This window comes from Xenopus laevis, chromosome 1L (genome assembly GCF_017654675.1).
Source record: "Xenopus laevis strain J_2021 chromosome 1L, Xenopus_laevis_v10.1, whole genome shotgun sequence".
In the NCBI taxonomy this organism is placed as follows: domain Eukaryota; kingdom Metazoa; phylum Chordata; class Amphibia; order Anura; family Pipidae; genus Xenopus; species Xenopus laevis.
In genome coordinates, this window is record NC_054371.1 from 169941172 (window position 1) to 169956219 (window position 15048).

The 15048-nt window shown below is 38.6% G+C and overlaps 1 protein-coding gene across 2 annotated transcripts; it reads right to left on the reverse strand.

Annotated features, from left to right (window-relative positions):
* Positions 1-2434: 2434 nt before the first annotated feature.
* Positions 2435-12419, reverse strand: noc4l.L (nucleolar complex associated 4 homolog L homeolog). 2 transcript variants are annotated; one of them, NM_001091223.1, is given in 15 exon segments: positions 2435-2641; positions 3397-3510; positions 4944-5026; positions 5905-6065; positions 6140-6250; positions 6405-6465; positions 6640-6751; positions 6844-6894; positions 6981-7015; positions 8005-8107; positions 9356-9505; positions 9583-9690; positions 9967-10073; positions 10688-10808; positions 12164-12419. In NM_001091223.1, coding segments are annotated over 15 exon segments (1578 nt in total). In that variant the 5' UTR covers positions 12311-12419; the 3' UTR covers positions 2435-2527.
* Positions 12420-15048: the final 2629 nt, after the last annotated feature.

The window sequence follows — 15048 nt, forward strand, 5'->3', positions numbered from 1 at the left end:
AAAGGAGAAGAAAAGGTTAAATCAATGAGATATATATATATATATATATATATATATATATATATATATATATCTCAATTGGAGAACTGTTGTTCGGAAAGCTATGAATTATGCGAAGGTCATCTCCTATAGACTCCATATTATTCAAAAAAATAAATGAAAAAAAAAAAAAAGTACTTTGTACTTGATCCAGTCTAAAAATATAATTAATCCTTAATGTTTATATGATTTTCTGGTAGATTTAAGGAATATCCAAATTATAGAAAGATGTTATCCAGAAAACTCCAGATCCAGAGCATTCTGGATAACAGGTCCCATTCCTGTATATACATATAGGGAGTTATTTATCAAAGGTCGCATTGATTTTTACCTGAAAAATCGGGTTTTTGAGGGTTTGTTTCAGTCAAAGTTCAAATTTTCGGGTTAAAAAAAAAAATAGAATTTTTCGATTTTTTTTTTTTTTAAACCTTGCATTTTTCTAAATTTTTTTTTTATACCCGTAGCTGGAAATAGCTTGAATCCGAAAATACAACTAAAACCACAAGTACAAGTCAATGGCAGAGCACCCTTGAACCATTTAAAGATGTTAATAGCCTTCATGATTTTTTTTTTTTTTTTGGTGGGCTTCGCTTGAACTGAAGTGTTTCGATTTTTTTTTCCACAGAAAACTATCAATTCAAATATTCGAAGTTTTCAACCCGACTGATGGTATAGGTTTTTAGATTCGAGTTTTTTCATAAATAAGAAAACATTTGAGTTGTGAGTTCATTTGAGGTATATAAAAAAAAACCTCACAAACTTCTAAAACTCAACCTTTGATAAATAACCCCCATAATATTGTTTTTTAATGATTTGAGAAAAAGAGGCATTGGTAGCAAGTGGGAAAGAATTGCATAGAAAAAAAAAAAAACTTACTTATTACAGTTAAACACCATTTGATAAAAAATCCTTGAATCTAATTTTTGCTCAGCACCCTGTATTTCCCAGTGTGAAAATCAGATACAATTAAATAAAAGCAGAATTGATTTATGTTGTTCTAAGCACCAGATTTACCATCGCAGTCTCCTAGTTAATATGCAGTGTTATTGAAGCATCAATTATGTGTGGAGGTGTCAGGCACACAGAGAAGTTAGCTGCTGGCTTTGATAAGGGGACATGATGTTTGTTTTTCAAGATCATCCATTGATAAAGCTAACTAATGACCTGCAGGAGACAAAGTTCTCCTTTGACGGATAAATAATGGTCCGTGAAAAAGTGTGTGGGGACAAAATGATGCAGTACCTAATGAAAAATATATAGAACATGCAACTAAATACAGCGGTACACTTGTTGATTAGTTCAACTCACCATTGTTTTTGCAACAATTCTCCAAATTAGTGCACCTTGCAGCTGAGTGAAACCTTAAAGTACGTAGTAATACCGCAGAGCAAATGATGTTGAGCATTTATACTACTGAAACTGATTGGGAATGCTGCCCCACTGCAGCAACTGGCTAATATTGCTAAGGAACTGAACATACATACCTATGCTTATGACATTGTAATGAGCTCTACAAAACACATGTTCTAAGGCTAAATTTAAGAATGAATTCATTACCAAGATCAATGCACAAACAGGATTTCTGAGCAGTGTAAAGGATACATTGTGCTTGCTTGTGAGTATCATTTCATTGTTTCTTTTGTGTGTCACTATTTCTTCAACATTTCCTCCCCAACTCATATGTTGTTAGAAACCATGAGACACCACCATCTTACAGCTTCTTGGCACTGCAGCTGATACACACGGATTTGCTACATCTGTAAGCTTATTAGAAGGTAAGAGAACCAAAAAAAATCTGACTGCCACAAGAAGTCAAGAGCCTCAGAGTTGAATGTTAGTTACAAATACAATTTGTCAAAGACATATGTTGGAATGCGAGATTTACCAGTATAAAATGATTGGTAGGGACCTGTGTTTGGGTGCATGTACTGCTGTGTATACACAAACCAAAAACAGGAGCATGGATTACTCGCTTTCAGAGAAGTCCAACTGCAGTAACGAGCTGCTCAGACCACTAGTATAAGGACACTCAATTGTTAACACTGGGATAGATCCAGTCATTCACTACTTGTCTGAGGCAGGCCTAAAACAGATTTAGGAGTCTCAAGCAACCTATATCATATCAACCTATATCATATCAACCTATATCATATCAACCTATATCAGTTCCCACAGCTATGAGACAAACCTCATTGCAACTTGCCTTACAGTCTAAAACGTATTAATGCAATTGCTCAGCTATTTTCTGCATCACAGCAGTGATGGTTCAATGGGCATAAGCATGCTTGCTGGTCTTGGGAAGCATGCTGAAGCCTTGAGAAATACCTATGTTCAACTGCAACAAAGCCTGGCATTGAGGTCTTCCATAATAAAAGTGTTGAATGCATCTATTGAGTAATTATTACATTTAGTTTATTCCCCTTTTACTGAAAGCAGGACGACAAAAAAAGAACATATTTTGTCAATATTTATTACATACTAATCAAATTCAAAATGTGAAATGTTCGGCAGTAATATCGGATTTTAATCCAAGAAGGCCACGAACTGGTTCATATTCTAAAGGAACAGACTTGAACTTCTTCTTCATCTCCTTGTCAAAGAGCTTGAGTTAAAGAGGAAATAAAAAGGTTATCCCAAGAGAAAGTAACTTTGTTAAAGGTACAGTAATGCCAAAAAACGAAAGTGGTGTTTTAAAGTAATTAGCATAGAACGTAGTGTTGCACTGCACTGGTGCGTTTTCTTCAAAACACTATTATTGTTATATAATAGTATGTAAATAAGCTGCTGAATAGCCATTGGGGCAGCTATTCAAAGGAGAAAAAGGTCAGGTTCATATGTTATTTCTTGTACCAGGAAATTGTACACAGATATACAGGTTTACTTTCTATTACTAGGCACTAAACTCAGTGTAATACAACTAAGGGGCCTGTTTATCATGCTGTGTAAGACAGTGGAGAAAAAGATTACCAGTGATGTTGCCCATAGCAACCAATCAGCACCTACAAGTTAGAAAACAAAAGCAAAGTTCTGATCAGTCGCTATGGGTACAACCACCAATGAGGTCTTTCTCCACGGTTATACACAGCATGATAAATAGGCCACCATGTGTGTGGTATGGGATTGGGGCTCATAGGACTCACTACCATATGCAGTTCTCTCAACAGATCTGAAAGTAAATGCATGAAAAATTGTTTGGTTTAATTGGAGTAGTTTAATCTATACTCTTTTTAAGTTCTATAAGAATAAGAGAACTGCTGGTATTAAAGCAAGCAGACTCTGAACTGAATGCTGTGGGAACAACTATACTTTCGCTACTTTTTAATTTCTTTAAGGTGTTGCTTCTGGAGTTCTTCTTACCTCACAGGATGACATCTCTAACAGCCCAGATACATCACTTTCCTGTGCAGACAGTGCCCTGCTGATCACATTGGCAGCTCTCACAACATCGCCATGATAGTGCTGCTGTAGAACCTGTAAAATAAAAACCCAACACTTAAATATCACTACTGAGTGAAACACAGGCAGTGCTAGCTTAGACAACACCACAGCATTAGGAGACATGTTTACTATCCTTTAGAAATAAATGTGGACATGTGCAGATACTGAATTTTTCTCAGTGTTTTCATTGCTTTTCATCTCAAACTTTGTCAGCATCCATGAATAAAGTAACAAGCTAAAGAGGTGTGTCATCTGTCCCCTCTGATTGGATGTCTGCAGTTAGAGTCCTTATTGGCCGCACACAACCATTTACTGTATATACTCGAGTATAAGCAGAGTTTTTCAGCATCCAAAATGTGCTGAAAAAGTCTACCTCGGCTTATACTCGGGTCAGCGGGCAGTAGCTGAGATTGCAGTCACTTTTAATCATTCCTATACCAAAAGTTCACGTGGGGAGAGACTGCAATATCACACAGCGCCCTCTGTTGGTTATATGAAAGAATAACAGTGACTGCAATATCACACAGCGCCCTCTGTTGGTTATATGAAAGAACAACAGTGACTGCAATATCACACAGCACCCTCTGTTGGTTATATGAAAGAATAACAGTGATGGCAATATCACACAGCGCCCTCTGTTGGTTATACGAAAGATTAACAGTGATGGCAATATCACACAGCACCCTCTGCACATGGTAGTGGGACAATGCACACAGTAATCTGTTTGGCAATTCTCTGTCACCATCAACTTTGCAACGAAGTCCGGTTGATCGATGGGGGGGGGGGGGACGCTTTGGCGGAATGTGCGCTGCTGGGAGACAGGGCTGTAGTTGTTTCTAGGCTTATACTAGAGTCAATAACTTTTCCCAGTTTTCGTAGGTAAAATTAGGTACCTCGGCTTATACTCGGGTCGGCTTATACTCAAATATATACGGTACCCCTGGACAAAAAAAAATCTAGGTATCAGAACAGACTGCAGTCAAGACAAAGAATGTTTGTTTGTTTTTTTTAACTAACAATTTGGTTTTCCTTCTTCTGTAGCAACGGCGACAGCAGCATCTTCTGTGTTGTGACTGGCATCAGAAGATGTCCAGCCTCTACCATGACTACATGTGTGTGTTGCCAAAAGCATGAACCCCTTACTGCAGTCATGCCTTTAAATGTTCATATCTGAGCAAGTTATAGAAGAGACCAACTACCCAATATCTATACCACAGCATACAGTTTCATAAACAATACATAATACAGAAGTATATATTGTAATCCCAGACATGTCAAAATATATATATATATATATATATATATATATATATATATATATATATATATATATATATATATATATATATATATATATATATATATATATATATATATATATATATATATATATATATATATATATATATATATATATATATATATATAAATAAAAGGCTTCCGTGGCCAAAAATTGCATCTCTTACCTCCAGCTCCCACAGACAGCTTTCTAATGCTTGGCTCTTGGCAGGATCTTGCTCTTCCATGATGTAAGGATCAGTTACCAGATCTAAAATAAATACAAAAAGATAATTCTTTCCCAGCTTTATCAGACTGAAGGGTACAACAAAGCAGTGGATAGATGGCTCTTAATAAAGACTGTACCTTTTACAGTTTGTTTTTTCCTTACAGCATAGGCTGAAATTTGGTGTGAACCCTTATTGTCTGTTTATTCAGTATTGATGGAGCTAAAGCATTAGGGTAGTGGTATATAGATCAGTAACCAAGATATGATATAAAAAGGAGCCAGCCAAATGCTGGACTACAAAGAGGTCATGAACTCAAGAGGTCTAAAAACTACTGTAACTAAGGTTGTAGCTTTATTTCCCAAATAATGTGCAGGATTAAGACTCCCCCTGCAGAAAGTAAATAATAGTACAGGCGGCAATGCTACAGTAAAACCATTCAGTAATCTTTCCACAATGCACTTTGAAATATATGATAATTCAAAATTTCTTGAACGCCTTAAAGGAACAGTAACACCAAAAAATGAAAGCGCTATAAAGTAATGAAAATATCATGTAGCGTTGCCCTGCACTGGTAAAACTGATCTGTTTGCTTCAGAAACACTACTATGGTTCATATTAACAAGCTGCTGTGGAGCAATGGCGGAAATTGAAAAACGGCTATATGGCACAGGTTAACTAATGGATAACAGATAACACCATTAGACAGACAGAGTTTATCTGCTATCTGCTGTGTAACCTGAGCCTTTTCTCCTTTGAATGGCTTTCTTAATGTTTCTTAAGCAAACATAGCAGTTTTACCAGTGCAGGGCAACACTGCATTGTATTTTCATTACGTTAAAACACTTATTTTTTGACGTTACTGTTCCTTTAAGGAACACAGCACAATAATGTAAAAACTCTATCTTGACTGAACACTCACCTCCAGCACTGGGGCGATGAATAAGAACACGACAAGCTGGGTGCCTGCGGATCAGGTTACAGATAAATGGGATGATCATCAGAAGCACTTGCGGAGGGGCTGTCAGGGCGAGCCGGGCCAGGCGCTTTGCAAATGCAGCAACAAGGTAAACTGGTAAATGCCTTGGCGATATAAGAAAAAAATAAGCAAGGTAGCCTTAAAGACAGTCAGACTCATTCCATGTCTTTGAACTTACGTGGAGGACAAAAACAGGTTGGCCAGGTGGAAGAAACGGGCACGGTATTTTACATGGAAGACTGAGGGCTCCAAAAGAGAGTAAAGCTTCTTGTAAAAATCTGGGTATTCCCTAATAAAAAAAACCACACAAACAGCTTAATGAACATCACATAATATGCTCCAAATAAAGAGATGATAATGCTAGTGTGTGAATATCACCCCAATAGTGAATTATATGTTAACATCTGTTACCAGTAATTATTATCTAGAACACTTAAACTTACAGATTATGCTGATGAATCAAAATGAATAGTCCATTAAGGGCTAGTAGGCTGATGGCTCCCCCTGCCAAAAATAAAAGTTATATATTTATTAATTACATTTAAGTACAATGGGCCAAGAAATGCAAAGAAGCAAATTCTTTCAACAAGTGCTCAGTAAATACTACCGGTTGACATGGTTTACTAGACCTGGTTCAAATTTTTCAATATTTATTACGTAACTCTTATTGTCACTTACCAACATCATAGGCTGCAGTTAGAAAGTCAATCATTAGGGAGGGTTTGCTCATATGTGGCAAGATACTTTCATGCAGGATCAAAAGCACCTTCTTGTACAGACTGACAGAGAGCTGGAATGATATAAAACAGACAGAGCTACTTGCTGCAACTCAATCACCCTCAAATCAGAATCAGGATTAGTAAAGGCATATACTGCACTCACTTGGTGCTTCAGGAAGCTCATCCAGACCCTCTCAAATACTCTTTTTTGTTCCTAAAGACAAGAATAAAAATAATGACCGTATAATAACAGCAATAAGGACTAGTTTCCTGGCACAATATGATGAAACAAACATTTACCTTTAGTTTTGATGGTTTCCACTCTTCATGGTTTTCTGTTGGGTTGAAAAAAATGTTTTTTTTAACATATCCTTTGCACATCAATGTATTCTCAGGTCAGATTGTAATTTATCAGTCATGGATGTAACTTCAGGGACACTTGCTGAGATTGTGTGTGGTCATTTGCAACCCCCCTGTAGGTGACTAGAGAATAAGCAGTCCTACCCCTCCCATTCTCTTGAGGTCTGCTTCCTCAATAGTTACTTCAGTGTTAACGGGTTCTCCCTGTCAGTTCACACAATATTAAGCTGTATATGTTTTTACACACAAAATATACACCAAAAAAAACAAAAAAAAAAAAACTTATGTTCTAAGTCTTGTGGCCAACAAGAGTGGGTGTTAACAGTATCACTTAATGGCCTTATTGATGGACTTTTTACTGGTTTGGGAAATGCAAAAATATAATTTGCCCGATAGCAAATTCCTGAAATACATTTACTACAACTCTGCAGTAGTTTTAAAGTTATTAGTAAATATAATAGCTACTGGAACTTTCTATAATTGCTATTGTATGCCCTGGTATAGTAGCAAGTCTGACTTCAGCTACATTATTTTAAGGTGGCAGTATATCCTCTTGTTCAACATGAGTGCATATGGCTACTGAAAATCTAATCAATATATGCTGGAAAAGTGTTTAGGATTATGTTTTTGTCAAAATTGTTGGGCTTACAACATAATTATAAGGTTAATACAAAATGATCGCCCTCTTGCTTAGTTGCCTTAGTTTCTGTGGATGTGTTGACTTTGCACAGCTGGTAGTTTTCGGTTAAGACTCCCACAGCCGTCAGCAGCTATAGAAACCAATATAAGGCATGGTTTGAAGTCACTGGGTGTGTGAACAAACTGGTAATTTTGTCAGTAGTCCACAGGTAGATCACATAAAACTAGGGGGCCTAGCATAGGCTGCCCTTTGCTCTAAGCGCAATGCAACAAAAATGTAATAAACAGAAATCTTGGAAAGCAGTAGACTGAGGAATCCTCTTACCATTCTTGGTTACTAGGAAATTTCCCAAAGTACTCTCCTCAACGGGCATGTTAATAGAGGAAAGCAAGCAAAATACATTGGTTTGGAAAACTGGTGGTAAGACCTGAGAACAGAAAAAAAAACAAATCCTAAATTGGATGTGTTGTGAGAAATCTCATAGAGACCAAAAACAATGCCACAAGTGTTTGCTATTAAAAACCCATGAGGAACAATTCCGGCTATTTTGGTTCCCACCCAGCAAGCAATTAAAACCACCAATGACAAAATCATTGAGATCAAGCAATGTGCCACTGCCTTAATGCTAAATTAAACTGAATGAGTTTCATCAATGTTATGTACAAAGGAATTCAGTCAGGGATAAAGCTCAGCACCCGTTGAAGCATACTTTTAGAAAATACTTCCCATGTCATTGTGTATTATAAACCAGGTCCTAAAATTACGAAAAGTAGAGAAGGAAATGGTTTACAAAGCAGCAATATCATTAATACGGTTTATACTTTTTTACTTGATTAAAAATTAAAAGGGGTTGCTCGTCTTTGTGTTAACTTTTAGTTATGATGTAGAGAGTGATATACCGTAGTTACATATAGTATAGATAAATCAGGTTGAAAAAAGTACATCAGGTTCAACCCCTCCAAATGAAAACCCAGCAGCCATACACACACCCCTCCATACTTTTTACACAAATTATTTATACCCATATCTATATTAACAATAGAGTTTAGTATAGTATTTAGATATGAGACAATTTACAATTGGTTTTAATGTTTTATTAATTGTGGTTTTTGAGTTATTTAGCTTAATATTCAGAGGCTCTGCTGTTTATAGCCATTTTAGCAATCTAGTTGCTAGGATCCAAATTACCCTAGCAAGCATTGGTTTTAATAAGAGACTGGACTGTGAATAGGAGAGATGGGGTCAATGACCCCTATTTGAAAGCTGGAAGAATAAGGCAAACAATTAAAAACTATAAAAAATAAATAATGAAGACTAATTGATACAATGCTTAGAATTAGCTATTCTATAACATACTAAAAGTAAACTTTAAGGTGAACCACCCCTATAAGACAATGTGATTTATGTTAAATAACCCAGCATAAAGCCATTGTATATGGTTTAGTTATTTAGTATATTTTATTATTTATAGTATATTTTAGTTATTTAGTATATTTTAGGCAAGGTGCTCCACTGAAGTCCCCATACCCCTGTAATACAACACTTACAAAAAGTCTTTCAGAAATCATGTATAGATGCAATATATGGGGCACCTTTCCTTCCAGTTCACCTAACAAGTCAATGACATAATTTAAAGTAGGAGCATGGCTACTACAGAGAAGGATAGCTCATGTACCTGTTTGTTCTTTTGCTGTATTCTTGAAACACATTCAGTAGTCACAGTCATTGTATAATAACGGACATCGTCGTATTCCAAGTATTCCTGGAAACGTGTGATCAATAGGGTACAGTCTGCTTCCTCCTGCAGCAAATTATCTACAACAAACTAACATACACAGCGATCAGCAATGACCAGAAACTAAACAGTAAGTAGCAAAACCTCCACACCGATGATTATCTTACTTTTAACAGTTCTCTAGGAAACCGGTAGCTGTCTCTCCATTCTGAATTTTCCAGTGGGAATTTTCCTTCCAGCTGAATGAACTTCATCAGTGTGCACAGGACAAGTTCCTTTAGGAAGAAGAGATGACATTTGGTCAAATGCAGCACTCCTCACCAGGTTTCAAAGATAACTAGAACAAGGGAAGGGATTTGAAAATAAAGATGTAAAACACCCAGCCCCTGTACATTTACGCTTCTATTATCCATGGATGGAAGGTATATGCAACATCACACACATCTGATTTATTTGGTCAAAATATCCACCTTATTAATGAAAGACTGGGATTGTCCGCATTACTAAATACAAAAGACAGTTTTACTCGCATAAAGGGAAACACCACTGACCTGGACAGAAAAAGAGCTGTATTGCAAGAGATCCAGCAGGCAGGACACACAGCTATTATAGCGATTTCTCATCCACATTTTATACTTGTCTTCTGCACTGCATGTGTCTGTGGCATACAAAGAAAGAGGCTGTTAGGCACATTTTAACTGCAAAAATGAAAAAAGAACCAAGTACTTTAGCTTTTAGCAATTACAGTTCCTAGAATCCAGTGATTCTGTAAGTGTAAGATACTTGGACAAGGAAAGTCCTATCTCTTGATAGTGCCACGTTGTTAGGCATCCCTCAGTAAATTACATCGATCATCCCATAATAAAGTGCTGCATCACCACCTTTTCCCAGGGATCTCTTGTGCCTCATTCGGATACCTAGACTTGCACGTGTGCAGTATGATACATTTTCCATTTAAGATGCAAGTTTAGTAGGGTGAAAGGGCTGCCTCAGAAGAGAAGGTAAAATGACAGCACATTGCTACTGGTGGATTTAAAAAAAAAAAACTAGCCCAGAGGAAAAACAATTTGCTAAGCAAATTAGCGACGGGTGCATAACAAAGTAGTATTCCCCTGTGTATAAGGCTTTTCTTGTCCTTTAGCAACCAAATGAGTACTTTACTTTTATATACACTATACAGAACATGGTGCAGATTTATTTCAGTTAAGAGAAATTTAGGTAAATTTGATGTCAATCCTACACATAATTAACTAATGTTGAGGCCATGTTTACCTGGAGGGCTGTCATCTTCTGCAGGCAAATCTCCTATGTAAAGTTCTCTTTTCTCCAACAAAACTTCAAATAACTTAGAAGTCGTTCGAATAGCAGCTTGCACAACATCTTCCTTTTTGGACTAAGAATAGCAAATGTAGATTTTTAGAGGGCTGAGGGAATAAACTATTTTTATAAATATCTATATGTAGTTGTGTAACAGACTAAAGCTGGCCACAGATGCAAAGATCCGATCCTACGAACAGTGTCGGACTGGCCCACCGGGATACCAGGAAAACTCCCGGTGGGCCCATGTGTCAGTGGGCCCTCCTGCTTCTAAACATTTGGCCTATTTCATGGTTATTGCATATTTCTATGAGAATAAAAAGGCTAAATAGATGGAATTATAGGTTATAGTGTATAAAGAAAAGAGAATAGGAGAATAGAGGTTGAGTGAGGAGAGGAAGAAAATATATAGAGTGGGCCCCTGGTCTAAAGGTTTTTGGGTGGGCCCCTGGTGTTCCAGTCCGACACTGCGTATGAATCAACGTATGATCGGACTTTCCCATCTCCAGACCTGTCACTAACCATTCAGATCAAAGTCTTACCATTCCGACCAAATAAAGTAGTTAAAGCCGATGTTCTGCTCCTGACAGCAATCGTACAATAGACAAAGCTAGTGAAAGTCTCCCACTGAAAATCGTACACCGGCAATACACGCAGAGATATTATTGCCAGCCGACAGAAATTTTCTAACCTGTCCGATCGACCGATCTCCGCCGGACGAAAAATGTCGGGACTCTCCACACGCGTTTCGAAAATCGTACGAATCCTCGATTCGTACGATGAGATCTTTGCATCTATGGCCAGCTTAAGGGGGGCTAAGCTAGAGGACTCACTACACAAGACACCGGAGTCCAGAAAGAGGCAGCAATAGCAAAGTGGACACAGAGCTCATCCCTGGGGGTTAAAAGTCTACTGTTCCAGCTGGTAAAACAGTAAAGAAAGTGATAATCCCATGGAGGAGCATTACTATGCGAACTCATATGAAGAGAACTGCTGAGTTCCCAGAAGTGGCCATTATCAAGTTATAAATGAAACAGGAGTATTCGGATAACCTTTAAAGAACTATGAAATTGTGAAGAAAGGGCATTTTCCTTGCAGAAAATATATCTCGCGTGATTAAGACATGGGGGGGTATGTAATAAAAAGACACTAAGTTTGCCCAGGAGCAGTAACCAATAGCAACCAATCAGGTAGATAGAATTTACCGGTCACCTGTTTAAAAGCAAACATTTTATTGGTTACTATGGATTACTGCTCCTGGGCAAATGTAGTGTCTTTTTATTACATATGGGGGTAAAACTTGCAAAGTGACATGACTATAATCTCACCCTAACCGGCCTTTAGTCTAAATCTCCCTGGGGTCGGAGACAGTCCCACGGTTTGGGAAGCAGAACTAGCACAGTGCAAACCAAACACTGACAAGCCCCTCACCTCCAAATGCTCCAGTATATCGAATACCGCGTTAGCATTGCCTCTACTTTCCAGTACGGCTGCGAGTTTGGAGTCCAAATCCTGGCGCTCAGCATCACTTTGCGTGGCCTGGCTCCGAAACGCATGTTTGGCTTTGCGCGCAGCCATCTTGTCCGTCCAATGGTCACGTGCCCAAACTAGGAAAACGCGACTGCCAGGAACTGGCGTGCGTGTTGTAGGCAATCCGGAAGTGGCGTTCTAGCCTATGAGTGTGATCTGTATCTAGTCTGTTTTCATGGAAAACATGGCGGACTATATATACCCCTGTTTGCAGTTTTGTGTGTTTAAGAAAAGTGGGCGAAAATTCGCAGGAGGGAAATGCAAAGAATGGGAAACTGGTGAGACGGGTGAAAAGGAACCTGTGGGAATTCAAATACATACCTCCCAACATTTTGGAAATAAAAAAGAGATACAACAAAGTTTCCGCAGTAAGTGCTGCCAATTTTTTGAACACACCCATTTTTGTGGCCACACCCCTTAATTAACATGTTCATTTTACAAAATTTGGCAGGTTACGAAAGTTTGAACATATTTCTGTTTTTTTCCCTCATTTATTACAGTTTTGCTAATGAAGGTGAATTGCCCTTTAAGGCAGCTGTGAGTTTAACTTCTCCCAAGGGACCTGTTATCTTCTATTGTTACAATTACTTATTTGCTTATCTCAAAATGTAACAAAAGTATCTTATCTGCTGCTGTAGCTGTTCTGGGCTCTCTGCCAAAAGCCAATTAAGTTAGAAACTTTGTTTCTTTTTCTGGCTGTTCAGTGCAGAGAAAAACTGGACTTTCCAGTACAAATGAGGGACTGCGGGTTGAGCTGTCAAAAGAGGGACTGTCCTGTTTTTAGATGGAGGTATACCAATGTATGTATTATAATTCCCTATGAGCGAAACCTGTTGTATGTACGCATTTTGATAATACAATTTGGCAAAGTGTTGCTGGGGGCGATGCATTAAATATGGAAGAAAGTGGAGTGACCCTATTAAGCGGGACAAACACATTGTCAGATAAACATTCCTCAGAATACTGCTCAGCTGATCTGTAATAAATGATGTACTGCCTCTATCTGCTGCCTGTGTGTTATGATCAGAAGTGCCACCAGACTCTCATTTACCAACGTAAGTGCTAAACTGCACAAGTTCAGTTGCCAGTAGCCGCAACCAGTAAGGCGTTTTTGTTCCACATTCATCACCACTACCTTCCCTAAGGGAATGGCTATACTAATGGCTGAATACTAGTGATGTGCGGTTTCAGAGGAAACAACCCACACCTGACCCTAACCTGCAAAATGTGCCATTGCAGGACCTATGCCCAACCTGTACCTGTGTCTTCATATTCAGTACACTACTTTTTACATACGGCCCTACCTGTCAGTGCAGGACGTATGGGGTTAAGTTCTCTCTGGAGGCAGGACAAACTCTTAAGGTGGCCATACACGGGCAGATTAAAGCTGCCGAAATCGGTCTTTTAGACCAATTCGGCAGCTTATCTGCCCGTGTGTGGGGGTTCCCGACGGGTCCTCCTGATCAATATCGGGCCAGAAATCGGGCAGATATCGAGTGGTCAAGTTTGATTTTTTTCCACAATCCAAGACTGCATCGGCTAGTTCTTACCATCCTACGACCCATCGGTGCCCATTCATAGCATTGAAATCTGATCGTTCAGATTCACCCAATATTGCCCAGCCGGTAGTGGGCATATCAGGTGTCTCCATTCACAGACTTTACATTCAACTGAGGGTAAGTGGAGGAGCCTAAGAAAACACTTAGAATTTGTCCTGCCTCCAGAGAGGAGAACTTAACCCCATACGTCCTGCACTGACAGTACAGGCCTATGCAAAAGAGATTTACCAGGTACCAAATCTCCGTTTTGTACGCACCTCTGAGTCCAAGAAAGGAAATCTTTGGGATCAGAGGAAATTACTTCCTCAGTTTAACCTGCACCCAACCTGAACCACAATGATTACACAAATTTCAACCCAAAGCCACCAGACCCTTGTCCCAGGTTTTTGTTCACCTGCACATCACTACTGAATTCACTGGCCATTAGAGATCAGTAGGAAATAAGAGGGCATATAATATGTACATTATAATAGCAACCATTATTTGTACTTAAAAGTACTGACAGTGGCTTATGCGGCCCAGGCCTCCCTGCAAAATTGCTTTTGGCCCCCCAGAAATCACAGGTCACCAGCAATCCCATAATAAATATAACAAAACATCAACCAAGAAGAACTAATCACACAGCCTAACAGGCTTATTTACTGTTCGCAATCACTGTATACTTATATCACTGGTATATCATTGGGTTTACATTTGCGTGGCAGGGCCGCCATCAGGGGGTACAAGTGGCCCGGGCATTAAGGGGGTTTGGGAACTACTTTGTATAAGAAACCCACAGATAGGAACAGCTTGATTTATGCCATTTCACATCACCTTTCACACATGTCCTGAGGGGTCTTATATTCACAGTTCCTCAAAATTATTAGGAATAATACAGATCCTAATACGGCTGAACTACAACTCTCTGATCTAGCTGACCAGTTCCGTTGCAGGGGATACTCCGGACCATGTCATTTAAATGGCGTGGTGTCCCTGCGGACTACACTACATATGCAAAACCACGACCACTTACAGAGAAAGGATGAACAATCACAGAAGTGTGATCAGGTTGGCATTGACCACGGGAAAAGCGGATCAAACTGTGCCTAAACATTGGTTACAATACAAACATACATTGCCGCAGTTTCGCCATATGTTAATAGATCACATACCTGTGCCTCGCAGGGGGGGTAATAGAGACTTGTTATTAACACAAAAGGAGTCCATGTGGATATTCAAATTAGAAAC